Source organism: Pan troglodytes, chromosome 9 (assembly GCF_028858775.2).
Source record: "Pan troglodytes isolate AG18354 chromosome 9, NHGRI_mPanTro3-v2.0_pri, whole genome shotgun sequence".
NCBI lineage: Eukaryota > Metazoa > Chordata > Mammalia > Primates > Hominidae > Pan > Pan troglodytes.
In genome coordinates, this window is record NC_072407.2 from 73,474,297 (window position 1) to 73,501,567 (window position 27,271).

At 47.0% G+C, this 27,271-nt stretch overlaps 1 protein-coding gene and 1 pseudogene across 27 annotated transcripts in view; one reads left to right on the forward strand and one right to left on the reverse strand.

The window, feature by feature from the left end:
• The window catches only part of NADSYN1 (NAD synthetase 1), a 95,560-nt gene that overhangs the window by 46,910 nt on the left and 21,379 nt on the right, over window positions 1-27,271 (forward strand). For 11 of the 27 annotated variants that reach the window (XR_010147603.1, XR_010147602.1, XR_010147594.1 and 8 more), the window contains 2 exons: window positions 1,617-1,741; window positions 21,810-21,924. Coding sequence is in view for 7 of the 27 variants with exons in the window: in XM_016921480.4 (XP_016776969.1) it covers window positions 1,617-1,741; window positions 6,238-6,318 (206 nt within the window). In the remaining 20 variants the exon portion in view is untranslated. Of the gene's footprint in view, window positions 1-1,616; window positions 1,856-3,837; window positions 4,052-6,237; window positions 6,605-21,527; window positions 21,630-21,809; window positions 21,925-27,271 lie in introns of those variants that run through there. The other 16 variants (XR_010147595.1, XR_010147598.1, XR_010147597.1 and 13 more) reach the window with 7 other exon arrangements.
• LOC100615812 (protein S100-A11-like) lies at window positions 6,787-19,519 on the reverse strand (annotated as a pseudogene).

Consider the following 27,271-nt stretch of genomic DNA (forward strand, 5'->3'; position numbering starts at 1 on the left):
ATGGCCTCCCTTGCGCAGGGGATCATCTGACGAGAGGAGAGAGCCGGCCAGTGAGTCACTGTCAACAATGATAAATCAGAGGCCGGCTGCAATGGCTCACGCCTGCCATCCCAGCACTTTAGAGAGGATCACCTGACCCCAGGAGTTGGAGACTAGCCTGGGCAGCATGGCAAAACCCCATCTCTACAAAAAATACAACAATTAGCCAAACGTGGTGGTGCACACCTGTGGTTCCAGCTACTTGGGAGGCTGAGGAGGGAGAATCACCTGAGCCAAGGAGATGGAGGCTGCAGTGAGCTGTGATCGTGCCACTGCACTCCAGCCTAGGTGACAGAGCCAGAGCCTGTCGCAAAACAAAATCTAAATTAAAAAAATTAAAAACAGTGATAAATCCTGAGGAGTCTACACTGAGCTAGAGGACACCTAGTGTCCTTCCAGCACCTGTGAGACCATAGCACAGTGTGATCAGTGCACAACAGAGGCACACACAGGTGCTGTATGACCACAGAGTAGTAACCTTCTAATCAGGAAGATGTCTTGAACTCTTCCTTAAGGACATGAGGAAAACCCGCCTCTGCTGAGCTAGAGGCCACAAGATGCCGCTTTATACCTCATGATCGGTGACAGCATCTCTGAGCAGGTGGCCTGTAAAACGAGGGTGGATCAGTGGCAGGGGTTCTACATCTGGGACCATTGACCCCCCCGAGGAGACATTAGGCGATGACTGGAGATGATTTTGGTTATCATGACTGGGCTGGGGTCTGTGCTCCCAGCATCCCGTGGGTGGAGCCCAGGGATGCTGCTGAATGTCCTACTGTGTGCAGGACGGGCCCCTCCCAACCCCACACCCAGCAGAGAATTCTTTGTTCCACGTGTTGGTGGTGCCAAGGTTGAGGAATGCTGACATTTGGGACTAGAAGACGTTTGGGGCTGCATGGTTGTAAGGAAGAGATACTGTATCTGGCTGATTTCCGTGGAATGGAACTTGCTCAAAGAGTGACTTAGAGGGTGGAAGGGAGGGCAGGGGTCACAGGGTCTGGAAAGCTGGGACTCAGGCCAGGTGGCTGCTGCCCTATATCCCCTGCTGTGGCTGGACGGAGCCCACACGCCACACCCAGCCTGGGCTGGCTGCCAATCTGCTCTGCCATCCCTGAGTCCCAGTGTCCCTGGGTCACCAGGCAGTGGAGTGGCCAAGCCTCGGGTGATGGGCCCTGTCATCTGGCCACCCAGGGCAGGAGAGGGAGCTGCCCCAGCCCTGGCCTCTGTAGTGGGAGGTGGGGGCTTGGCTCCCACCAAGATGTACTCAGGGGCGGGCTCCCCAAGATCAGGAAGGGGGTTCAGACACTATGCAGCCAAAAGAGTGACGCATGTGGGAGCATCAGAGACAGCTGCAGGTAAAGGTGGAGACGCTGCTGTCATCTGCGGTGACAGCTATGCGTGTTCTGGACCCGCCCCTCCAGGCTTTTCCAGCACACATGCCCAGCATCCGGTGGGGACTCTGGTAATTTACTTTTTCACCTCTGGGACTTGTGACCCGCTTTTGGCGCGTGCCAGTGTTTCAACAGCCCCACAGTCCGTCTTTGCGGGGCTGTGGTGTCACAGGCCTCTCTTTCCAGGTGCTACAGCTCGAGAGGGCAGAGCCACAGTCCCTGGACGGCGTGGACTGAGGCCGGTTCCTTCCTGGAGGCCTCCAGTCCTCGGGGACCCCAGCACCTCATCATCAGCATTGCTGGAGCCAAGGGTAGGAGCCCTACACTAGGAGCCCAGGATGGGACGGCGCATCAGCCGAGAGGGAGGGAACTTTTCAGTCAAATTCCTCAAAAAGAGGCTGGAATAAAGCCTGGGCTTAAAAAGAGGCCGGAATCCAATGCACATGATTTTGACCTCCCGCCAGCGTGTGCTTCCCCGCGAAGTCTGGCATTCTCCGAAGGAAGCCGCCTGGGTAGGAGGGTTCCAACCGCCGCCCCGTGTGGCATCTTTGCTGCAGGAACAAGAACAGTAGCTCCCGGGAAGGGAGGGGTGTCATGAGCAGAAAATGAAGGAGAGAAGACCTCCTCTCCCACCCACACACACCTTCCTGTCCTGGGTTCCAGAAGGTTCTGGGGAGATGGTCCCTGCAGAGCTTTCTTCCTGGGAGTCTGGGGACCAGTCGGCCTTACTCCTGTCCTGTGGCAGAACCACCCCATCTAGGCATGGGGCCAGGTGTGGGGCAGGGGCAGGGCACTGTGGGTCCCCCTTCCTGCTGATCTTCATGCCATTCTGGGCACCTTTGTCTGTTTATGGAATGGGGTGAGGAGCGGCTTTTCTGTCCTCTCCAGAGCTCCCTTTGGTCCTGGAACCCTCTCTCCCGGGTTGCCCCAGGGAGTCTCAGCCTCCCATCCTTGCAGGGTGAAGATGAGACGAAGATGGGTGCACAGGCCAGAGCCTCCAGGAGGGTGGAGTGGGTTTGGGATCTGTGCTGCCCACCGGGTGTCCGCTCTTTCTCTCCCCCATGCCTGGCCCCTCTGCCTGGGACACTCCTGCTTCCCGGCCTCACCTAGAGCCCCACACCAGAACCAGGGCCCGGGCTGGGACACAGACCACAGCTGAGGGTGAATTTCCCAGGAGGAGACTGGGGACCCTGGGCTGGGGTACAGGGAGTGATCCTCCCACCTTGCCATCTCTGCGGGTCTGCGCGGCCTTTCTTCCCCTGTCCGTGCTCAGAGGCAGGTCTGCACAGCCTTTCTTTCCCTGTCCCCGCTCTGTCTCCTCTCACTGTCCAGCTTTCCCTAAGCCAGGGCTGTAGATTTCCCTCTGTCCTGGGCCACCAGGAAGCCTTCCTACTGTGATGCGCCTGGAGCCGAAGTGGCCCCCAGCAGCCCCTGCCCCTCCCAGTGTGCCGCCACTGGGGATGACCCCCAGGGGGTTGCTGCCTGAGGCCTCCTTGGTCCGTCCTGGTCTCACCGTCTCTAGGTCATAGCAGTACTAAGTGGCGTGATAGCAGAAAGTGGGGGGCACTCGGCAGGTGCTGTCTGGATAGTAGAGAGTGGGGGGCACTCGGCAGGTGCTGTCTGGATAGCAGAAAGTGGGGGCCACTCGGCAGGTGCTGTCTGGGTAGTAGAGAGTGGGGGGCACCCGGCAGGTGCTGTCGGGATAGCAGAAAGTGGGGGGCACTCGGCAGGTGCTGTCTGGATAGTAGAGAGTGGGGGACACTCGGCAGGTGCTGTCTGGATAGTAGAAAGTGGGGGGCACTCGGCAGGTGCTGTCTGGATAGTAGAAAGTGGGGAGCACTCGGCAGGTGCTGTCTGGATAGTAGAGAGTGGGGGGCACTCGGCAGGTGCTCTCTGGATAGCAGAAAGTGGGGGGCACTCGGCAGGTACTGTCGGGATAGTAGAGAGTGGGGGACACTCGGCAGGTGCTGTCTGGATAGCAGAAAGTGGGGGGCACTCGGCAGGTGCTGTCTGGATAGTAGAAAGTGGGGGGCACTCGGCAGGTGCTGTCGGGATAGTAGAGAGTGGGGGGCACTCGTCAGGTGCTGTCTGGATAGTAGAAAGTGGGGGGCACTCGGCAGGTGCTGTTGGGATAGTAGAGAGTGGGGGGCACTCGGCAGGTGCTGTCGGGATAGAGAGTGGGGGGCACTCGGCAGGTGCTGTTGGGATAGTAGAAAGTGGTGGGCACTCAGCAGGTGCTGTTGGGATAGTAGAAAGTGGGGGGCACTCAGCAGGTGCTGTCGGGATAGCAGAAAGTGGGGGGCACTCGGCAGGTGCTGTCGGGATAGTAGAGAGTGGGGGGCACTCGGCAGGTGCTGTCGGGCGGAGTGGTCACCACCGTTGTTGTCTTCTCCGTCACTTCCTCCAGAGTCTGTTACCCACGTCACATCATGGATGCCCCCTGCCCGGATAGGTCTGAGTGCACTGGGGTGGCCGGCACCCCACACCTTCTCAGGGAGCACCCAGCAGGATACCTGAGATTCTCCTTAGGCCTTGGATGGGAGCTGGAGGCTTCTGGCTGCCTCCTGCACCCCAGATGTGTGGCAACGGGGTGGGGAGTGTGTCCCCCGAAAGATGATCAGGTGAGGCTGGGACCCTGAAGGCAGCCCCATCCTGTGGAATTACCCTCGGAGGCTCCGAAACTTCCCACCTGCAGGAGCTGAGCTCAGGGGCACCAGACCCTGGTCCCCAACCTTCAAGTTATAGGGTGGTGTCCCCCAGTTACAGGGCAGTGTCCCCAGTTACAGGATACTGTCCCTCAGTCATAGGTTAGTATCTTCTGGTTACAGGATAGCATCCCGTCAGTTACAGGGCAGTGTCCCCCCAGTCATAGCATAGTGTATCCCCAAGTTACAGGGTAGTGTCCCCAGTTATAAGGCAATGTTCCCCCATTATAGTGTCCCCAGTTATGAGGTAATGTCTCCCAGTTACAGGGTAATGTCCCCCAGTTATAGGGTGATGTCCCCACAGTTATAGGGTGATGTCCCCACAGTTACAGGTGAATGTCCCTCCAGTTATAGGGTGATGTCCCCCAGTTATAGGTGAATGTCTCCCCAGTTATAGGGTAAGTCCCCACAGTTATAGGGTGACGTCCATCAGTTATAGGGCAATGTCCCCCCAGTTACTGGGCTGTGTCCCCCAATTACAGGGCAATGTCCCCTCATAGTGTCTCCCAGTTATACAGTATTGTCCCCCCATTATAAGGTAGTATCGCCAGTTACTAGATAGTGTCCCCCAGTAACAGGATAATGTCCCCCAATTGCAGGGCAATGTCCCCCATTATAGTGTCCCCAAGTTATAAGCTGGAGTCCCCCAGTAACAGGATAATAGGATAGTGTTCCCCAGTACAGGGCAGTGTCCCCAGTTACTCACTAGTGTCCCCTAGTAACAGGGCAGTGTCCACCCAGATACAGCCTAGTGTCCCTCAGTTACACAATAGTGTGTCCCCCAGTGGTAGGACAGTCTACTACTGAGTCCTCCTGGCATGAGTCGAGCTGAGATTAGGATAGGGTAGTGACCCTTCAGTTTTGGGGAAGGGACCAGAGCTCGGCCAGTGAGAAGCTTCCAGCTCCGTCTGGCCATATCCAGGTTGCTGAGGGTCCCGGGCTCTGTCCTTAAACCTCATCACTGACATGACCCAGCAAACCTCCTCAAGAGGAAAAAGTCCCCTTGGGTCAAACATAGCTTGTGCAGGTCTCGGGGACCTCCTCCTGCCATCCTGGGGACGCTGTGGAGAATGGAGATGCACAGGGGGCTTTGTCCTCTCCTCTGCCTTTTGGAGAAAATATTTCACTCAAGGCAAACGCAGCCTGAGGGCAGCACAGGGGACCCCAAGGCTCACTGCGCATTTCTAGTCGCCCCCAAACGCGTGGGTTTTCCTCCTGTTCTCCTCGTGGGTGCCTTTGCTCATTCTCATCCTCCTGTTCTCATCCAGTCTGCCCAGTCTGACCGGCTCCCAGCAGCATCCGCCCAAAAGTTTCTCCCATGACAGCAGGAAGCAGCCTCAGACAATACATGATGGACAGGCCTGGCTGTGTTCCAATAGAACCCCGAGTCAGTCAGCCCGAGCCTCCCTCTCAGCTGGATACTGTTAATGACAGGGGTACACATTCCCCTCCCCTTTCCAATGTTTTAAAACTCTAGGACAGTGATTCTCAAACACTTTGGTCTCAAAACCCCTAAGAGCATTTGCTTATGTGGCTTTTATCTGTTGATAGTTGCTACCTGAGAAATTAAAACTGAGAAATCTAAAAATAGATTTATTTTAGGAAGTCACTAAAAATAATAAGCCCATTGCATGTTAACATGAAATAGCATATTTTTACAAAAAAATAAGTTTTCTAAAAACAAAACATCTAAGTGAGAAGAGTGGCATTGTTGTACTTGTTTTGCACATCTTTTCAGTGTCCGGTTTATGAGATGACAGCACTTTGGTTTGTTGCCAACCATTCACTTATAAAGAAACCCTTTTCCAATAATTAGCTGGGGCTGGTGCTAGAGCAATACCAGAAGTTCAGCGATGTCTGTAGATTTGTCCAAATGTATGGGAAGAGACTGTGTTTACTCAGTTTTTATTTTTGCAGTTAAATCTTCAATTTGATGAGTTATTTTATCATTGCAAAGTGGCAGTGTCAGGGTTTCCTTTATTGACTTATCCAGCAGGCATTCAGCTATATCAACTCTACATATGAAGTAAGGAGTTGAATTAAGCAGAGTAGTTAATAAAAAGCTTTTTTTTTTTCATGTTTTAAAAATGTGACGTTGTCAGGCCTCTGAGCCCAAGCTAAGCCATCATGTCCTCTGTAACCTGCACGTACACATCCAGATGGCCGGTTCCTGCCTTAACTGATGACATTCCACCACAAAAGAAGTGAAAATGGCCTGTTCCTGCCTTAACTGATGACACTATCTTGTGAAATTCCTTCTCCTGGCTCATCCTGGCTTAAAAGCTCCCCTACTGAGCACCTTGTGACCTCCACTCCTGTCTGCCAGAGAACAACCCCCCTTTGACTGTAATTTTCCTTTACCTACCCAAATCTTATAAAACGGCCCCACCCCTATCTCCCTTCACTGACTCTTTTCAGACTCAGCCCGCCTGCACCCAGGTGAAATAAACAGCCTTGTTGCCACACAAAGCCTGTTTGGTGGTCTCTTCACACCGATGCGAGTGAAAACTGTTTTATTTCTACCCGCAGACGGGGCCTGCCAGAGGAGGTGGGTGTGCTGGGCTCAGGGGACGTGTGCGCTGTGAGGAGGAGATGGTGACAGGAAGCTGGAAGGAAAGGGGGTGGCTTTGGAGGCCAGGCCGAAGGGGCCCTCAGGTCTGCTTGTAGGGTGGGATAGCCTTGAGGAGGGAGTCATGGCAATGCACAGCCAGGCTGCCAATTTTGAATTAAGAAATTCTTGGAAATCTAGCTGCCTGTTACTGTTGACATCCAGTCTTTTCGTCATGCAGTCAAGGACACTGCGGTCCTTCTGCTTCTTTGTGACGGCAGCCTCTTCTGTGTTCATGAAGCTTAGGAACTCCGTCTTGGAGAGAGCAGTTGTAACCATCCTCTCCAGGATCCTTCTGGAAAACAGCAATCAGGGACTCAATGCACCACTCAGTCTCTGCAGGGCTGGAGATTTTTGCCAGGTTGTAGCTGAGTGAGGCATGGGAGGCTGTATGTGGGAATGGTGTGGAGACCTCTGGTAAAAAGCTTTTGAAAAGGATGATTCTATTCCATTAGGATTGGCTTATATGAGGGGAAAAATAGGATTGTATATAGTTAAAGAAAAAACGATTCATTGGCCCATGTCAGATCTAACAAATCAAAACACATGGAAGCTGTGGCGTCCTAATCAGGGAAAAGGAGCCAGAGTGGCAGGACCAAGGGAAAGCAAAAAGAGAAAGCAGATAAGCTACAAGTCTGCATGTCTTCACAGTCCAGCACACACAGCCCTCCTGTGCATATAGCTCACCATCTTCCCTTGCCCAGGTATCACCAGACCCTCAGCTGATAGAAAAATGCAAGTTAGCTCACTGCAACCTTGGCATTATAGGTATTGTATGCAGCCCTCTTCAGCACACAGCCCAGGAACCATCCTGTAAAATCCCCTGCAAGCCTTTGTCTCCTTGCAGTCAGCTCTTCTTCTCCTGGCCTGCCCATTGCCTTCTTGCAATGTACTTTCTTCCTTTCTTTAATAAATCTGCCTTTTTTTTAAAACCTACAAGTTTCTTGGTAAACTCTTTTACCCCTGTGACACCAGCCTCAGATAGTCGCCATCACCCACCATAGAAGCTACTCCTGGAGAGCTGATTATTTTTAATTTGCAGATAATTTATTCATGTATTTTTCAAATACGTATTGCGACTCCTCTTCTGGTTCTGATGGAACAGCTCATATTTGAGCTACAGAATCACTGAGAACAAGTAGGAAAGCCAGAAAAAATTAACACAAAACAGCAGTTGAAAGCACTAGAGAGAAACCCAGGTGTCCAGGACAGGAGGTGCCTGGATCCTGGTGAGAAGGGAAATGAATGCATCAGGTGCCAGCGCTCCACTCTCCTCCCGTGGGGCCTCTGCCCATTCGTTAGCGACAGAGAGAACAAGAGCACAAGCAGAAAGCAGCTGAGGCATCGGCAGTTCCTTCCGAAAATCAGACTTTAGGGGGACAAAGGCAGCCAGAGCTTGCAGGGCAAAGCTTCCAGGGAAAAGAAGAGCTCAGAGAAGTGAGTCCAGTGTGCAGCAGCTCCTCTTCCCTTGAAGATTATGAAACTGCCTGGGGAAAGAGGACAAGGAGCTAAGCAAAAAGCATCCACGAAGAGCCTTTAAAGCAAAACAGAGTTTATGGAGGTTTTGTAGCTCTGGAAAATAAATATTTAATTTTAGGATTAATAAGAAAGGGCTTGGTAAAAACTTAAGGCTTTCTATTGAAACCCCTCAAGGCTATATCCTGGGAGAAGTACAGGCCAGAAATAGAGACTCCTTCACAAAGAATAAAGCCTGGCCTCTTATCTTAATGCCTCACTGGATCAATGTGATCTGCTGCTTGTCTAACTGTTCCGCAGAAGGAAAACAAATGGTCTCTGCAAGAAAGTAACATCACTCAAAACCTTTCTCAGTTTTTTATACTCTTTATCTGGTATTCAATAAAAGATCACTAGGAACTCTATAAAAATATACTTAAAATGTAATATAAATCATAATACATACAAAGCTATAAAAATATATTCAAAATATCAAACCCAACATAAGCAGAAGAAGAAAAAAATCCAGATAAGAACAGAAATCAGTGAAATTAGAGACAAAAAAACAGAGAAAATAAATGAGACAAAAATCTAGTTCTTTAAAAAAAATCAGTAAAATTAACAAACCTCTTGCTAGACCAACAAAGAAAAAAAAGAGAGGATACAAGGATACAAACTATAAGCTTCAGGAATGGATACCAAGTTTGGGGATATCACTACAGACCCCACAGACATGAACCGGATAATGAGCAAATGGTGCAAACAACTCTACACATAGAAATTCAACAGCTTATGTGAAACAGACCAACTCCTCAAAAAGCACAAACTACCAACATTCAGCCAGGACAAAATAGATAATTTGGATAGCTCTATAATTATTAGGGGAATTGAATGTGTAGTTTTAAAATGCCAAAAGAAAGTTGGAATTTTAAATTTTCAGATGCAGAGAATTACCAAATTTTTAAAGAATGAACACCAATTCTACATAATCTCTGGAAAATAGTGGAGAAGAGAACACTTCCAAATTCATTTTAAGGGGCCAGTATTATCCTGATAGCAAAACCAGACAACGACAATACAAAAAAAGAAATAACCAATGCCGCTCATGAACATAGACACAAAATCTTCAACAAAAGAAAGCAAATAGAATCCAGCAATATATTAAAGAATTACAAACCATGACCAAGTGAAGTTTATTCCAAGCATGTAAGACTAGCTCCACATTTGGAAGTAAATCAGTGTGATCCACTGTGCTAACAGGCTGTAGAAGAAAACTCACACAATTGCATCAATTGGGACACAAAGAAAGCATTTGGAAATTTTTACCACCTGTTCATAATTTTTAAAAAACTCAGCAAACTAGGATTAGAGTGTCACTTCATCATCTACAAAAAACCTATAGCCAATTTTAGGCTTAATGGTGATAACTGAATGTTTTCCCCTAACATTTGGAGCAATTACAAGTGTCCACTCTCACCACTCTTCAACATAATGAAGTTCTAGCCAGGGCAATAAGGCAAGAGAACTAGAAGATATACAGACGAGAAATGAAGAAATATTTGCACACACCATAGTAGTCTATGTATAAAATCTCAAGGAATCTACAACAAAAACCCAAGAACTAATAACAGTGAGTTCAGCAAGGTCTGAGGATTTAGATCGACACATAAACATCAATCATTTCTCAACCTTACATCTGATTAGGTGAGAATATCAAAAATATATAAGGAATTCAACCAACTTAACAGCAAGAAAACAATTCAATTAAAAATGAGCAAAGGATCTGAACAGTTCTCAAATGAAGAGATATGAATAGCCAACAGATATATGAAAAATGCTCAACATCTCTAAGAATCAGGAAAATGCAAATTAAAGCCACAATGAGATATAATCTCACACCTGTTGGAATCACTGTTATCAAAAAGACAAAAGATAACAAGTGTTGATGAAGATGTAGATAAAAAGGGAACACTTGTACACTGTTAATGGGAATGTAAATTAGTACAGCTGTTAAAAAAATAGTATGGGGGTTCCTCAAAAACTAAAAATAGAATTACCATATTATCTGGCAATTCCACTTCTGGGTATATATCCAAAGGAACTGACATTGATTTGCTGAAGAGTTATATTCACTCCCACATTTATTTCAGCATTATTCACAATAGCGAAGATATGGAAGCAAACTAACTGTCTATCAATGGATGAATGGATAGAGAAAATGTGTATATACACAATGGAATACAATACAGCCTTTAAAAGGAAGGAATTTTTGTCATTCATGACAATGTGGATATAACTAGTGGGGCATTATGCTAAGTGAAAGAAGACAGGCACAGAAAGACAAATATTGTATGACCTCACTTATATCTGGAATCTTAAAAAGCTGGTCTCATAGAAAAAGTATAAAGGTGGTTACCAGGGGCTATGGGTAGGTGGGGAGGAGCAGGGATGGGGCCAGCAGGAGATGTTGACAGAAGGGCATGAAGTTTCAGTTAGACTGGAGGAATACGTTTTAGTGACCTATTGTACTTCATGGTAACCATGGTTTGTTCTCCTTGGGAAGAGTGGGGACGGGTCCCTGAAGCACCAAGTCACTGAAACTTCAATTTATTGTAAGGGCAAATTCAAAAGTTGGAAATCAGAGATGAACCAATGTGGATCTTCCAGTGTTGACTCAATATGGGGCAAACATTTTCCCAAGAAAGAGATAGAGGGGAGAAAGCCAGAGTGGAAGGATTACCCCGAGGGCTCTAGGCACAGGGGTGTCCTGGGGATTGTGAGAATTAAAATGTAAACTCCTCACCTAGGTGACAATGGCACGTGGGTGCGAAATTTCAGGCATGATTTTTTTTCCCATCCAGCTCCCAGACTGAGAGAGACTCATTTTAATGCCCTCTGCTGTTACCAACATACGGAACCTCTCGAGGCAACTCTTTCATGGAGTGGGAAGCCATTCGATGTCTCAGCTTTATGCTGAGATTCAATTGATTTAGTCTTCACCATGAAGTTCTTAAATCCAAGGCCCCGAAGTTCCTAGAACTACCAGATCCCTCAGAGCATTCACCCTGGCTTCATGCTTCCTAATCTCATGGAATTTCTCTAATGCTACAGGAAACACAGCCATGCACTTAAACAGATGTCTGTTTTTACCAAGAATTTTCAATCATAGCCAGAAACATACCGGGTTCACTGTTTTTCCAGAAGTGGATGTCCACATTAGAGTTTTCAGGAGGCTTCAAAACATGGCAACCTGAACTCCCTAGCCTCCAGTGGCAAATTCTTTCCTTACATTTATGACAGTTTTTGCCTTATGTGTTGTGAGGAGCAGTCAAGTTCCGGAGACAGAAATCCGGAAGCACACACTGTCAGGGTCCCTGTTCCTTCCCCTAGGTCGTATCCATGAACCATCCCTTCACTGCTGCCTTGGGAGAGGGGAAGGTGTTCGGGCTGAGGATGAGATCAAACCAAAGTTTAACCACACCTCAGCATTCTATGACTTCACATCGCTGAGTCCATAAGAGAACCAGGACCCTCCAGACCCAGAAAATACTTGGGTGGATCCAAGATGGCCTGGTTGAGCCAAGATGGCCGAATAGGAACAGCTTCGGTCTACAGCTCCCAGCATGAGTGATGCAGAAGACAGGTGATTTCTGCATTTCCATCTGAGGTACCGGGTTCATCTCACTAGGGAGTGCCAGACAGTGGGTGTAGGACAGTGGGTGCAGCACACCGTGTGTGAGCCGAAGCAGGGCGAGGCATTGCCTCACTGGAGAAGTGCAAGGGGTCAGGGAGTTCCCTTTCCTAGTCAAAGAAAGGGGTGACAGATGGCACCTGGAAAATCAGGTCACTCCCACCCTAATACTGCGCTTTTCCAATGGGCTTAAAAAACGGCACACCAGGAGATTATATCCTGCACCTGGCTCGGAGGGTCCTACGCCCACGGAGTCTTGCTGATTGCTATTACAGCAGTCTGAGATCAAACTGCAAGGTGGCAGCAAGGCTGGGGGAGGGGCGCCTGCCATTGCCCAGGCTTGATTAGGTAAACAAAGCAGCTGGGAAGCTCAAACTGCGTGGAGCCCACCACAGCTCAAGGAGGCCTGCCAGCCTCTGTAGACTCCACCTCTGGGGGCAGGGCACAGACAAACAAAAAGACAGCAGTTACCTCTGCAGACTTAAATGTCCCTGTCTGACAGCTTTGAAGAGAGTAGTGGTTTTCCCAACATGCAGCTGGAGATCTGAGAATGGGCAGACTGCCTCCTCAAGTTGGTCCTTGACCCCTGAGCAGCCTAACTGGGAGGCACCCCCCAGTAGGGGCAGACTGACACCTCACACAGCCGGGTACTCCTCTGAGACAAAACTTCCAGAGGAATGATCAGGCAGCAGCATTTGCGGTTCACCAAGATCTGCTGTTCTACAGCCACCGCTGCTGATACCCAGGCAAGCAGGGTCTGGAGTGGACCTCTAGCAAACTCCAACAGACCTGCAGCTGAGGGTCCTGTCTGTTAGAAGGAAAACTAACAAACAGAAAGGACATCCACACCAAAAACCCTTCTGTACATCACCATCATCAAAGACCAAAAGTAGACAAAACCACAAAGATGGGGAAAAAACAGAGCAGAAAAACTGGAAACTCTAAAAAGCAGAGCGCTTCTCCTCCTCCAAAGGAACACAGCTCCTCACCAGCAACAGAACAAAGTGGACAGACAATGACTTTGATGAGCTGAGAGAAGAAGGCTTCAGACAATCAAACTACTCCGAGCTACAGGAGGAAATTCAAACCAATGGCAAAGAAGTTAAAAACTTTGAAAAAAAAATTAGACGAATGGATAACTAGAATAACCAATGCAGAGAAGTCCTTAAAGGAGCTGATGGAGCTGAAAGCCAAGGCTTGAGAACTACGTGAAGAATGCAGAAGCCTCAGGAGCTGATGTGATCAACTGGAAGAAAGGGTATCAGTGATGGAAGATGAAATTAATGAAATGAAGTGAGAAGGGAAGTTTAGAGAAAAAGGAATAAAAAGAAATGAACAAAGCCTCCGAGAAATATGGGACTATGTGAAAAGACCAAATCTACATCTGATTGGTGTACCTGAAAGTGACGGGGAGAATGGAACCAAGTTGGAAAACACTCTGCAGGGTATTTTCCAGGAGAACTTCCCCAATCTAGCAAGGCAGGCCAACTTTCAGATTCAGGAAATACAGAGAACGCCACAAAGATACTCCTCGAGAAGAGCAACTCCAAGACACATAATTGTCAGATTCACCAAAGTTGAAATGAAGGAAAAAATGTTAAGGGCAGCCAGAGAGAAAGGTCGAGTTACCCACAAAGGGAAGCCTGTCAGACTAACAGCGGATCTCTCGGCAGAAACTCCACAAGCCAGAAGAGAGTGGGGGCCAATATTCAACATTCTTAAAGAAAAGAATTTTCAACCCAGAATTTCATATCCAGCCAAACTAAGCTTCATAAGTGAAGGAGAAATAAAATACTTTACAGACAAGCAAATGCTGAGAGATTTTGTCACTACCAGGCCTGCCCTAAAAGAGCTCCTGAAGGAAGCGCTAAACATGGAAAGGAACGACCGGTACTAGCCACTGCAAAAACATGCCAAAATATAAAGACCATCAAGGCTAGGAATAAACTGCATCAACTAACGAGCAAAATAATCAGCTAACATCATAATGACAGGACCAAATACACACATAATAATATTAACTTTAAATGTAAATGGGCTAAATGCTCCAATTAAAAGACACAGACTGGCAAATTGGATAAAGAGTCAAGACCCATCAGTGTGCTGTATTCAGGAAACCCATCTCACGTGCAGAGACACACATAGGCTCAAAATAAAGGGATGGAGGAAGATCTACCAAGCAAATGGAAAACAAAAAAAGGCAGGGGTTGCAATCCTAGTCTCTGATAAAACAGACTTTAGACCAACAAAGATCAAAAGAGACAAAGAGGCCATTACATAATGGTAAAGGGATCAATTCAACAAGAAGAGCTAACTATCCTAAATATATATGCACCCAATACAGGAGCACCCAGATTCATAAAGCAAGTCCTTAGTGACCTACAAAGAGACTTAGACTCCCACACAATAATAATGGGAGACTTTAACACCCCACTGTCAACATTAGACAGATCAACGAGACAGAAAGTCAACAAGGATACCCAGGAATTGAACTCAGCTCTGCACCAAGCAGACCTAATAGACATCTACAGAACTCTCCACCCCAAATCAACAGAATATACATTTTTTTCAGCACCACACCACACCTATTCCAAAATTGACCACATAGTTGGAAGTAAAGCACTCCTCAGTAAATGTAAAAGAACAGAAATTATAACAAACTGTCTCTCAGACCACAGTGCATCAAACTAGAACTCAGGACTAAGAAACTCACTCAAAACCGCTCAACTACATGGAAACTGAACAACCTGCTCCTGAATGACTACTGGGTACATAACAAAATGAAGGCAGAAATAAAGATGTTCTTTGAAACCAAGGAGAACAAAGACACAACATACCAGAATCTCTGGGACACATTCAAAGCAGTGTGTAGAGGGAAATTTATAGCACTAAATGCCCACAAGAGAAAGCAGGAAGGATCCAAAATTGACACCCTAACATCACAATTAAAAGAACTAGAAAAGCAAGAGCAAACACATTCAAAAGCTAGCAGAAGGCAAGAAATAACTAAAATCAGAGCAGAACTGAAGGAAATAGAGACACAAAAAACCCTTCAAAAAATTAATGAATCCAGGAGCCAGTTTTTTGAAAAGATCAACAAAATCGATAGACTGCTAGCAAGACTAATAAAGGAGAAAAGAGAGAAGAATCAAATAGACGCAATAAAAAATGATAAAGGGGATATCACCACCGATCCCACAGAAATACAAACTACCATCAGAGAATACTACAAACACCTCTACGCAAATAAACTAGAAAATCTAGAAGAAATGGATAAATTCCTCAACACATACACCCTCCCAAGACTAAACCAGGAAGAAGTTGAATCTCTGAATAGACCAATAACAGGCTCTGAAATTGTGGCAATAATCAATAGCTTACCAATCAAAAAAAGTCCAGGACCAGATGGATTCACAGCCGAATTCTACCAGAGGTACAAGGAGGAGCTGGTACCATTCCTTCTGAAATTATTCCAATCAATAGAAAAAGAGGGAATCCTCCCTAACTCATTTTATGAGGCCAGCATCATCCTGATACCAAAGCCTGGCAGAGACACAACCAAAAAAGAGAATTTTTGGCCAATATCCTTGATGAACATTGATGCAAAAATCCTCAATAAAATACTGGCAAACCGAATCCAGCAGCACATCAAAAACCTTATCCACCATGATCAAGTGGGCTTCATCCCTGGGATGCAAGGCTGGTTCAACATACACAAATCAATAGATGTAATCCAGCATATAAACAGAACCAAAGAGAAAACCCACATGATTATCTCAATAGATGCAGAAAAGGCCTTTGACAAAATTCAACAATGCTTCATGCTAAAAACTCTCAATAAATTAGGCATTGATGATGGGACATATCTCAAAATAATAAGAGCTATCTATGACAAACCCACAGCCAATATCATACTGAATGAGCAAAAATTGGAAGCATTCCCTTTGAAAACTGGCACAAGACAGGGATGCCCTCTCTCACCACTCCTATTCAACATAGTTTTGGAAGTTCTGGCCAGGGCAATTAGGCAGGAGAAGGAAATAAAGGGTATTCAGTTAGGAAAAGAGGAGGTCAAATTGTCCCTGTTTGCAGATGACATGATTGTGTATCTAGAAAACCCTATTGTCTCAGCCCAAAATCTCCTTAAGCTGATAAGCAACTTCAGCAAAGTCTCGGGATAGAAAATCAATGTACAAAAATCACAAGCATTGTTATACACCAATAACAAACAGAGAGCCAAATCATGAGTGAACTCCCATTCACAATTGCTTCAAAGAGAATAAAATACCTAGGAATCCAACTTACAAGAGATGTGAAGGACCTCTTCAAGGAGAACTACAAACCACTGCTCAAGGAAATAAAAGAGGATACAAACAAATGGAAGAACATTCCATGCTCATGGGTAGGAAGAATCAATATCATGAAAATGGCCACACTGCCCAAGGTAATTTATAGATTCAATGCCATCCCCATCAAGCTACCAATGCCTTTCTTCACAGAATTGGAAAAAACTAAAGTTCATATGGAACCAAAAAAGAGCCTGCATTGCCAAGTCAATCCTAACCCAAAAGAACAAAGCCAGAGGCATCACGGTACCTGACTTCAAACTATACTACAAGGCTACAGTAACCAAAACAGTATGGTACTGGTACCAAAACAAAGATACAGATCAATGGAACAGAACAGAGCCCTCAGAAATAATGCCGCATATCTACAACCATCTGATCTTTGACAAACCTGACAAAAACAAGCAATGGGGAAAGGATTCCCTATTTAATAAATGGTGCTGGGAAAACTGGCCTGGCTAGCCATATGGAGAAAGCTGAAACTAGATCCCTTCCTTACACCTTATACAAAAATTAATTCAAGATGGATTAAAGACTTAAGTGTTAGACCTAAAACCATAATAACCCTAGAAGAAAACCCAGGCAATACCATTCAGGACATAGGCATGGGCAAGGACTTCATGTCTAAAACACCAAAAGCAATGGCAACAAAAGCCAAAATTGACAAATGGGATCTAATTAAACTAAAGAGCTTCTGCACAGCAAAAGAAACTACCATCAGAGTGAACAGGCAACCTACAAAATGGGAGAAAATTTTCACAACCTACTCATCTGACAAAGGGCTAATATCCAGACTCTACAATGAACTCAAACAAATTTACAAGAAAAAAACAAACAACCCCCTCAAAAAGTGGGCAAAGGATATGAACAGACACTTCTCAAAAGAAGACATTTATGCAGCCAAAAAACACATGAAAAAATGCTCATCATCACTGGCCATCAGAGAAATGCAAATCAAAACCACAATGAGATACCATCTCACACCAGTCAGAATGGCGATCATTAAAAAGTCAGGAAACAACAGGTGCTGGAGAGGATGTGGAGAAATAGGAACACTTTTACACTGTTGGTGGGACTGTAAACTAGTTCAACCATTGTGGAAGTCACTGTGGCGATTCCTCAGGGATCTGGAACTAGAAATACCATTTGACCCAGCAATCCCATTACTGGGTATATACCCAAAGGATTATAAATCATGCTGCTATAAAGACACATGCACACGTATGTTTATTGTGGCACTATTCACAATAGCAAAGACTTGGAACCAACCCAAATGTCCAACAACGATAGACTGGATTAAGAAAATGTGGCACATATACACCATGGAATACTATGCAGCCATAAAAAATGAAGAGTTCATGTCCTTTGTAGGGACATAGATGAAACTGGAAACCATTATTCTCAGCAAACTATCGCAAGGACAAAAAACCAAACACCACATGTTCTCACTCATAGGTGGGAATTGAACAATGAGAACACATGGACACAGGAAGGGGAACATCACACTCCGGGGACTGTTGTGGTGTGGGGGGAGGGGGGAGGGATAGCATTAGGAGATATACCTAATGCTAAATGACGAGTTAATGGGTGCAGCACACCAACATGGCACATGTATACATATGTAACAAACCTGCACATTGTGCACATGTACCCTAAAAAGTGTAATAATAAAATAAAAAAATAAGTAATATAACAATGTTGACAAAGATGTTAAGAAAAAACAATTTTGAACAGTCAGAGTTCAAAATTGGTGGAGTCATTATGAAAACTGGGAGGGAGGTTATTTAAAAATTTAAAAAAACAACCTACCCTACAGTGCAGCAATTCCACTTCTGTGTGTGTAACTGAAGGGAATAAAAGCAGCATCTTGAAGAATTATCTGCCCCCCGCCCCACGCCATGGTCACTGAAACAATATTCACAATTGCCAAGGTATAAAGACAAGCTAAATGTTTGTGGATGCTGAATGGATAAAGAAAATATGATATAAATAGACAATAAAATATTACTCAGCCATACAAAAGAATGAAATTGGCCAGGTGTGGTGGCTCACGCCTGTAATCCCAGCACTTTGGGAGGCTGAGATAGGCAGATCACCTGAGGTCAGGAGTTCGAGACCAGTCTGGCCAATATGGTGAAACCCCATCTCTACCAAAAATACAAAAATTAGCCAGGCGTAGTAGCATGTGCCTGTAATCCCAGCTACTCAGGAGGCTGAGGCAGGAGAATTGTTTGAACCCAGGAGGCGGAGGTTGCAGTGAGCTGAGATCATGCCACTGCACTCCAGCCTGGGCAACAGAGCGAGACAGTCTTAAAAAAAAAAAAAAAAAAAGTGAAATCCTGTTATTTCAACAGGATATGTTGATATATGATACACACATATATATTCATGTGACATATGATATACACACATATATATACATATGCACACATACATACATACATACATATAAATGACACATTCCAGGTAAGCTTCATACTAAAAAAGAGAAAATTATAAAATGATAATATTATAACTGTATTACAGTTGGGCACTGGGGAATATAGCGTTTAAATGACCAACCTCAGTTCATACTAAAAAAAATAAAATTTTGAAGTAAAATAACTAGATTATCTTATATTTGGGCAGATGCTTAGTGTTTGGAGAAAATTACTGAGTATAAATTTCTGTAGACTCCCATTAGAAACCTCTGAAGCATACGAAATCATAAAGCAGAACACACAATATCTGTTTACAGGACTTCTGGGATTTCTGAACCAAACACCATCACCACGCCTCTCGCACACTTCAGACACGATGCAAAAAAGGAAATTAGAAAATATTTCGCACAGAGTTCCTCAAACATAGGCAGGTGAAGCATGTTCCCAAAATCAGTGGCCCAGCAAGCAGTGAGAACCATACAGGCCTTTACTCGCCAGGAGGAGGACTCTGATTTTCACTGTGACCTTTTTAAAGGAAGATCACTAAACAGGAAGCGGAGTCTGTAGAAGGTTTAAGAGAATGAGACAGAAGACGCTCCTGAAGGCAGCAAGAGAAAGACCCCCCAGGCTCTCAGAAGCGCCCTTGCCCGCTTTACCTGCTTGGCGGCGCCTCCTGCGGCCAGTTCCTCGGAGCATCCACCTGTGCAGGGCCCGCGTCCTCCCCTCCCCGCGCCAGCCTGAAGCCCCCGGGCAGCCTCGGTTTCTCCTTTTCTTCTGGATCTCCAGGGACTGCGCGGCACCTGGGGTCCTCTGGCGGGGAATGAATGAGTGAGTGAATGAATGAATGAGGAACAGGGTGGCCATCTGGGTCTCAGTGTCTGTCTGGGGGCGGGGTGGGGGGCGTCCCCTGATGGGTCCGGCTCATCAGCGCCACCCCTGGGGGCTTCCCGTGGGGGTGGCACAGGGCAGGGCCCCCCCATCTCAGGGCTGCTTCCTGTGGGGAGGGTCCCCGAGAAGCGGAGCGTGGGCTGGTTTTTAGGGGGTAACCCAAGAAGGTTCCGCCAGCCCCCGGTCGGTTCTGGGAACCCCCGGGCTTGAGGAACCTGCCCGGCACCGCCCTGGAACCCGGGCCTGCAGCCTCCTCGGGGCCTCGTCTCCTTCCTCCCAGGGAAGCTGTGGGGCAGGGACCAGGTGGACGGCGGGTGGGACCCGACTCCCTCCCATCCCCTCACGGTGGGGTCGCGGCTCTGGGGGCTCCTGGGGCCGCTGCCGGACCCTCAGCTCTGTCGCCGGGGGGCCGCAGTCTCGGGGCGGCACAGATGGGGCGGCTCCAAGGCTTCAGCCACAGACATTGGTTTCCTCTGTTGGGGGCGCGGAGGCCCAAGGTCAGGGAGTCTCAGGGTTTGCTTCCTTCCCAGGCCCCTCCTGGGCTGGGGGCGGGTGTCTCCTGCGCCCCCTCGGGCCGCCCTCTGCGGGTCTGTCCCCTCTCCCCATGCGGATCCCAGTGAGTCGGGATCAGGCCCACCCTGGGGATTTCATTTAAACTGAATGACCTGTTCAATGGCCCCACCTTCAAATCAGGCCCCGTCCTGAGGGATTGGGGACCAGGCCTTCCACGCAGTGTGGGGCACACACTTTAGCCTGTCACACAGGATTCCCTGGGCCCCTAAGTACTGCAGCCAGGGTGGCTCTGGAACTGGGTGTGGCAGAGAAGGGGGTTGTGTCTGTTTCGCGGAGTCCCTGCTGGAGACGTTTCCGGCACTTCTTGATAGTGACTTTAATCCTCAAGGCAGCTGCGTGTTTTTCATGTCACAGGCACAGAGGAGTTAAGTATGAATAACTTGCCCGGAATGGCACAGCTGGCAGTGCAGGGATCAGATTAGCCAAGAAGGAATTAAGTCAGGGGTCTTGACCTTGGCCTGAGAACCGTATAAGTGAGACACTGGGAGAACTGCGGAGCTCTGATGCCGCCTGGAGAACCATCCTGTGGGGGAGTGAGTTGGGGGCTACTAAAGGGTGTGAGCTTTCTTTCTGAGGCGATGAAACCTTCTATAACTGATTATGGTGACGGGTGCACAGCACTGTGAATACACTAAAAGCATTGAATTGTATACCTTAAGCGGGCGAATTGTGTGGCATATGAATTATATCTCAATAAAGCTGTTACCAAAAAAAAGAAGAGGTGTCAGAGAGGTTGGGGAGCAGTGAAGCCATGGTTGTACTGATGGACAGAGAGTTCTGGTGAGATCAAAGCATTGGAGAAAGAGAGCTAGAAAATGGAGGGTGGCTGGAAGCGGGGTGCATGGGACCCAGTGGGGTGCCCTGCTGAGAACAAGGTCACAGATATCACCACAGGGATGAGAGGTGGGGAAGGATCATTTACTTGTGTGTGGAAATCACTAAGAATTAACCTAGAAATTGTGTTGGAAAAAGTAGTCACGAGCCAGAAGCTAAAATCATGAAGAAATTGGGAAGAGGTTGGCAAGGCATACCAGACAGCACATAATGGAAACAAAGATGAAGGCTCTGGAGAAGACAGAGTGGGATGGGCTGGCGGTGAGGGGAAGACATTACCCATCCTCTGGGACCAGTTCCCAAACTGAACGCTTGGGCTTGTCAGTTTTCTTACTCAATTCCTTTCTATCCTTACATTTTTTGTGTCTAAAGATGTACCCAATTCTGAAAGTGAGATCTTTAACTCTCCCTCCATAGTCTTTTATTTTTATGATATGTGTTTAATTTTTATTTCATGGCTCACTGCAGACTCGATTTCCCAGGCTCAATGATTTTCCCACCTAAGCCTCCTGAGTAGCTGGAACTACTGGTGTACACCAGTATGCCTGGCTAATTTAAAACAATTTTTTTTTTCTAGAGATGATATCTTCCTATATTGCCAAAGCTGGTCTTGAACTCCTGGCCTCAAGTGATCCTCCTGCCTTGGCCTCCCTGGATTACAGGCACCCTGAGATTGCAGGCATGAGCCACTGTATTTGGCCTGTTTGGTGTTTGGTGCTTTGGCCCTAAATCCCAACTGCCAACTTGCTGCTGTCTGTCCTTTTCTTTTCCTTTCTGGTCATTTCATTTTATTTTATTTATTTTTGCTGTTATCCGTCTCCCTTTTTATGTTCAACGTGTCTCTATCACTTTGTTTTAGGTGAATTACTTGGAAACTGCACAACACACCCGCTGTTTTCAACAGAGTTCAGTCACCTCTTGAGGGCTCTTCTGATTCTTATCTTGGTAGAGCATCTCCTCAAGGATTTCTGCAGGTGAGTACACTGGTGACATGATGCTGTATTCTTGGTTGAGTACACTGGTGACGTGTTGCTGTATGCTTGGGTGAGTACACTGTGACATGTTGCTGTATGCTTGGCTGAGTACACTGGTGACATGTTGCTGTATGCTTGGGTGAGTATGCTGTGACGTGTTGCTGTATGCTTGGGTGAGTACACTGGTGACATGTTGCTGTATGCTTGGGTGAGTACACTGGTGACATGTTGCTGTATTCTTGGGTGAGTATGCTGGTGACATGTTGCTGTATTCTTGGGCGAGTACACTGGTGACATGTTGCTGTATTCTTGGGTGAGTACACTGGTGACCTGTTGCTGTATTCTTGGGTGAGTACACTGGTGACCTGTTGCTGTATTCTTGGGCGAGTACGCTGGTGACATGTTGCTGTATTCTTAGGCCAGTACACTGGTGACATGATGCTGTATTCTTGGGCGAGTACGCTGGTGACATGTTGCTGTATTCTTGGGTGAGTGCATTGGTGACGTGTTGCTGTATTCTTGGGTAAGTACACTGGTGATATGTTGCTGTATTCTTGGGCGAGTACACTCGTGACATGTTGCTGTTTTCTTGGGTGAGTACACTGGTGACATGTTGCTGTATGCTTGGGCGAGTACACTGGTGACATGTTGCCGTATTCTTGGGCGAGTACACTCGTGACATGTTGCCGTATTCTTGGGCGAGTACGCTGGTGACATGCTGCTGTATTCTTGGGCGAGTACGCTGGTGACATGTTGCCGTATTCTTGGGCCAGTACGCTGGTGACATGTTGCCGTATTCTTGGGCGAGTACACTCGTGACATGTTGCCGTATTCTTGGGCGAGTACGCTGGTGACATGCTGCTGTATTCTTGGGCGAGTACGCTGGTGACATGTTGCCGTATTCTTGGGCGAGTACGCTGGTGACATGTTGCTGTATTCTTGGGCCAGTACGCTGGTGACATGTTGCTGTATTCTTGGGCGAGTATGCTGGTGACATGTTGCTGTATTCTTGGGCCAGTACGCTGGTGACATGTTGCTGTATTCTTGGGCCAGTACGCTGGTGACATGTTGCTGTATTCTTGGGCGAGTACACTGGTGACATGTTGCTGTATTCTTGGGCGAGTACGCTGGTGACATGTTGCTGTATTCTTGGGTGAGAATGCTGAGGACATGCTGCTGTATTCTTGGGCGAGTACATTGGGGACATGCTGCTGTGTTCTTAGGTGAGTACACTGGTGAAACAATGCCCAATCGCATGGCCAAGAGATTTGAGGAGCAGGGACATCTGGTAAGCAGACTTCAGTTTCTTTTCAGTAATGTGCCCCTCTTATGCTCTCCTCAGGTTTTAGCATGCATCCCTTAAACAAAGAAAGTAGCCTCATATAAGCAATGGTTTTGTGACTAGAGTGCGTCAGTCCATTATTGCTGCTAGAAGATAATAATTGACCTGGGTAATTGATAAAGAACAGAAATGTACTTTCTCAGAGTCCTGAAGGCTGGGAAGTCCAAGATCAAGGTGCTGATATCTGGTGTGGGCCTTCTTACTGTGTCTTCACATATTGGAAGGCGGAAGGGCAAGAGAGCATGAATATGTTGTCCTCACATGGCAGAAGAACAGAAAGGGGTGAATGCCCTCTCTCAAGTCCTTCTTGGAGCAGCACTAATTCATTCCAAGTACCTTTTGTTAGGCCCCACCTCCCAACACTCTTGCATTGGGGATGAAGTTTCTAATACATGAATTTTGGGGGACACATGCAGACCATGGCATAAAGGAACCTCTTTCCCCACATGGAGTACAACTGAGCAGGGAACCCAGCTGAGCAGCTGAAGTAAGCAGCCTAAGAGGAGTGAACACTCTGCCTGGGGAAGAGAGAAAACAACAGCAGAGAGACTTGTGAGATTTTCAGAAATAATTGAGTAGGGGAAAAGATTCCCCACAAACAACAAGATGAGGATAGATTATTCTTATTTGGATAGGAAAGGAAAGGATATTGTCTGGGTGCAGTGGCTCACACCTGCAATCCCAGCACTTTGAGAGGCCAAGGTAGGAGGATCACTGGAGGCCAGGAGTTTGAGACCAGCCAGAGCAACATGGCAAGGCCCCATCTCTACAAAAAGTTTAAAAGTTAGCTGGGTATGGTGATACACGCCTATATTCCCAGCTACCTAGGAGGCCAAGGCGGGAAGATTCCTTAAGCCCAGAAGTTTGAAGGTGCAGTAAGCTGTGATCACGTCACTGCAATCCAGCCCAGGTGACAGAGGAAGACTTCATCTAAAAAAAAAAAAGTGATCCCCAGTAATATAGTTTGCTTGCCTCCTCCAAATCTTATGTTGGTGGGGCCTGCTGGGAGGTGTTTGGATCATGGGTGTAGATTTTTCATGAATGGTTTAGCACCATCTCCTTGGTGATGAGTAAGTTCGAGCAAGATCTGGTTGTTTAAAAATGTGTGGCACTGACCAGGCATGGTGGCTCATGCATGTCATCTCAACACTTTGGGAGGCTGAGGTGGGCAGATCACCTGAGGTCAGGAGTTCTAGACCAGCCTGACCAACAGGGAGAAACCCTGTCTCTACTAAAAATACAAAATTAGCCAGGTGTGGTGGCACATGCCTGTACTACCAGCTATTCGGGAGGCTGAGGCAGGAGAATCACTTGAACCTGGGAAGCGGAGGTTGCGGTGAGCCGAGATCATGCCATTGTACTCCAGCCTGAGTAACAAGAGCAAAACTCCATCTCAAAAAAAAAATGTGTGGCCTCTGTCCCTCCACCAGCTCTCTCTTTCTCAGCTGTCACCATGTGGCATGCCTGCTCCTGCTTTGCCTTCTACCATGAATAAAAGCTCCCTGAGGGCCTCACCAGAAGCTGAGCAGATGTCGGTGCCATGCTTGTACAACTTGCAGAACCATGAGCCAATTAAACCTTTTTTATTTATAAATTACCCAGCCTCAGGTATTTCTTTATGGCAACACAAAAAATACAGAAAATTGTACCAGGAATGGTATGTTGCTATAAAGACACCTGAAAATGTGGAGGTGACTTTGGAACTGGGTAATGGCCAGAGATTGGAAGATTTTTGGAGGGCTCAGAAGAAGACAGAAAGATGAGGAAAAGGTGGGAACTCCTTTGAGACTGGTTAAATGGTTGTGTCCAAAATAATTAAAGTGATAAGAACAATGAAGTCCAGCCTGATGAGGTCTCAGATGGAAATGAGGAACTTACTGAAAACTAAAACAAAGATCACTTGTGTTACGCCTTGGCAGAGAGCTTGACCGTATTGTGCTTCATGCCCTAGGGGGCTCTGAAAATTTCTACTTAGGAGTGATGACTTAGGATATCTAGTGGAAAAAATTTCTAAGCAGCAAACATTCAAGCTGTGGCCTGACTGAATCTAACATCGTATTCTCACATGCAAGAGCACATAAATGAATTAAAGTTGGAATTTATATTTAAAAGGGAATCAAAGTGTAAAAGTTTGGAAACTTTGCAGCATGGCCATGTGGCAGAGAATGAAAAAGCATTATCAGGAGAGGAATCCAAGCAGGCTATAGAGCAACCACCTGCTAGAGATATTAGCATGACTCAAAAAACAAACAAACAAAAAAACCCAAGTGCTAATAGCCAACACAACTGGAAAAGACTTCAAATGCATTTCAAAAGTGTTTGAGACAGCCCCTCTCATCACTGACCTAGAGGTCTAGGAGAACACCATGGTTTCAGGGGCTCACCCCAGGCCCTCACTGTCCTGCATAGCCTTGGAGCACTGCTCCCCACACATAGGCTACTCCAGCTCCAGCCTCAGCTCAAAAGACCCCAAATGTAACTCTGGCTTCAGAGGGTGCAAGCCATAAGCCTTGGTAGCTCCCATGTGGTGTTAAGCCTGTAGGTGTGTAGAATACAAGAGTGAAGGAGGCTTGGGATCCTCTACCTAGATTGCAGAGGATTTATGAGAAAGCCTGGGCACTCAGGCAGAAGCCTGCTGCAGGGGCAGAGCCCGCACAGAGGATATATACTAGGGCAGTGTAGAGGGGAAATGTGGAGTAGGAGGCCCACATAGAGTCCCCACTGGGGCATTGCTTAATTGAGCTGTGGGAAGGAGGACACCATCCTCCAGGCCCCAGAATGGTAGAGCCACTGGCAGCTTACATCTTGAGCATGGAGAAGCTGCAGGCACACAACTCCAACCCATGAGAGTAGCTGCAGGGTGCGAACCTTGCAAAGCCACAAGGGTGGAGTTCCCCAAGGCCTTAGGAGCCCACCCCTCACTCCAGTGTACCCTGGATGTGGGACTGGGAGTCCAAGGACATTATTTTGGAGCTTTAAGATTTAATGGCTGCCCTGCTGGATTTCAGACATGCATGGGGTCTGTAGCCCCTTCCTATGGGCTGATTTCTCCCTTTTGGAATGGGAATGTTTACCCAATGCCTCCACCCTCACGTATCTTCAAAGTAAATAATGTGTTTTGATTTTCACAAGTTCATTGGTGGAAGGAACTTGGACTTGGGACTTTGGACTTGATGTTGGAATGAGTCAAGACATTGAGAGGACTGTTGGGAAGAGATGATTCTATTCTGCGATGTAAGGACATGAGATTTGAGGGGTCAAGGGGATAATGATACAGTTGGGATGTCCCCTCCAAATCTCTTGTCAAAATGTAATCCCCAGTGTTGAAGGAGGGGCCTGCAAGGAGGTGTTTAGGTCATGGGGGTGGATCCCTCATGACTGGCTTAGCGCCATCCCCTTGGTGATGAGTGTGTTCACTCAGATCTGGTTGTTCACAAGTGTGTGGCCCCTCCTCACCCCTTGCTCCCACTCTCACGATGTGGTGTGCCTGCTCCTGCTTCACCTTCCACCATGAGGAAAAGCTCCCTGAGGGCCTGCCCAGAAGCTGAGCAGAGGTGGGTGCCATGCTTGTGCAGCCTGCAGAACCATAAGCCATTCTAACCTCTTTCCTTTATAAATTACCCAGCTTCAAGTATTTCTTTAGAGCAATGCAAAACTGAGAATGGCATGAGTAAAATATAAAGACCATGGATAAATTTTGAAATCTGAAAATGTAAAATTAATATTACTGGGGGAGTTAACACAGGAAAGATGAGAGCATGTGGGCAGAGGCTGTTGCCCATTGGTCACATGTGGTCAGCAGAGAGCAGGTGACCAGCACCCTGGAGCTTTGCAGGAAGCACCAGACAGCCTGGAGCTGAGGTTTTAATTGTAGGGGCCAAAACAAATGGGGAAAAAGACAAATTTGGTAAACAAAGAAAGTAGATGCTCAACTGAGCCAGGAGGAAGTCACTAGCAAAGAGGAAAAAAAATAGAGCTCTGGAAAAATAGTGTAAGCAGTCACAA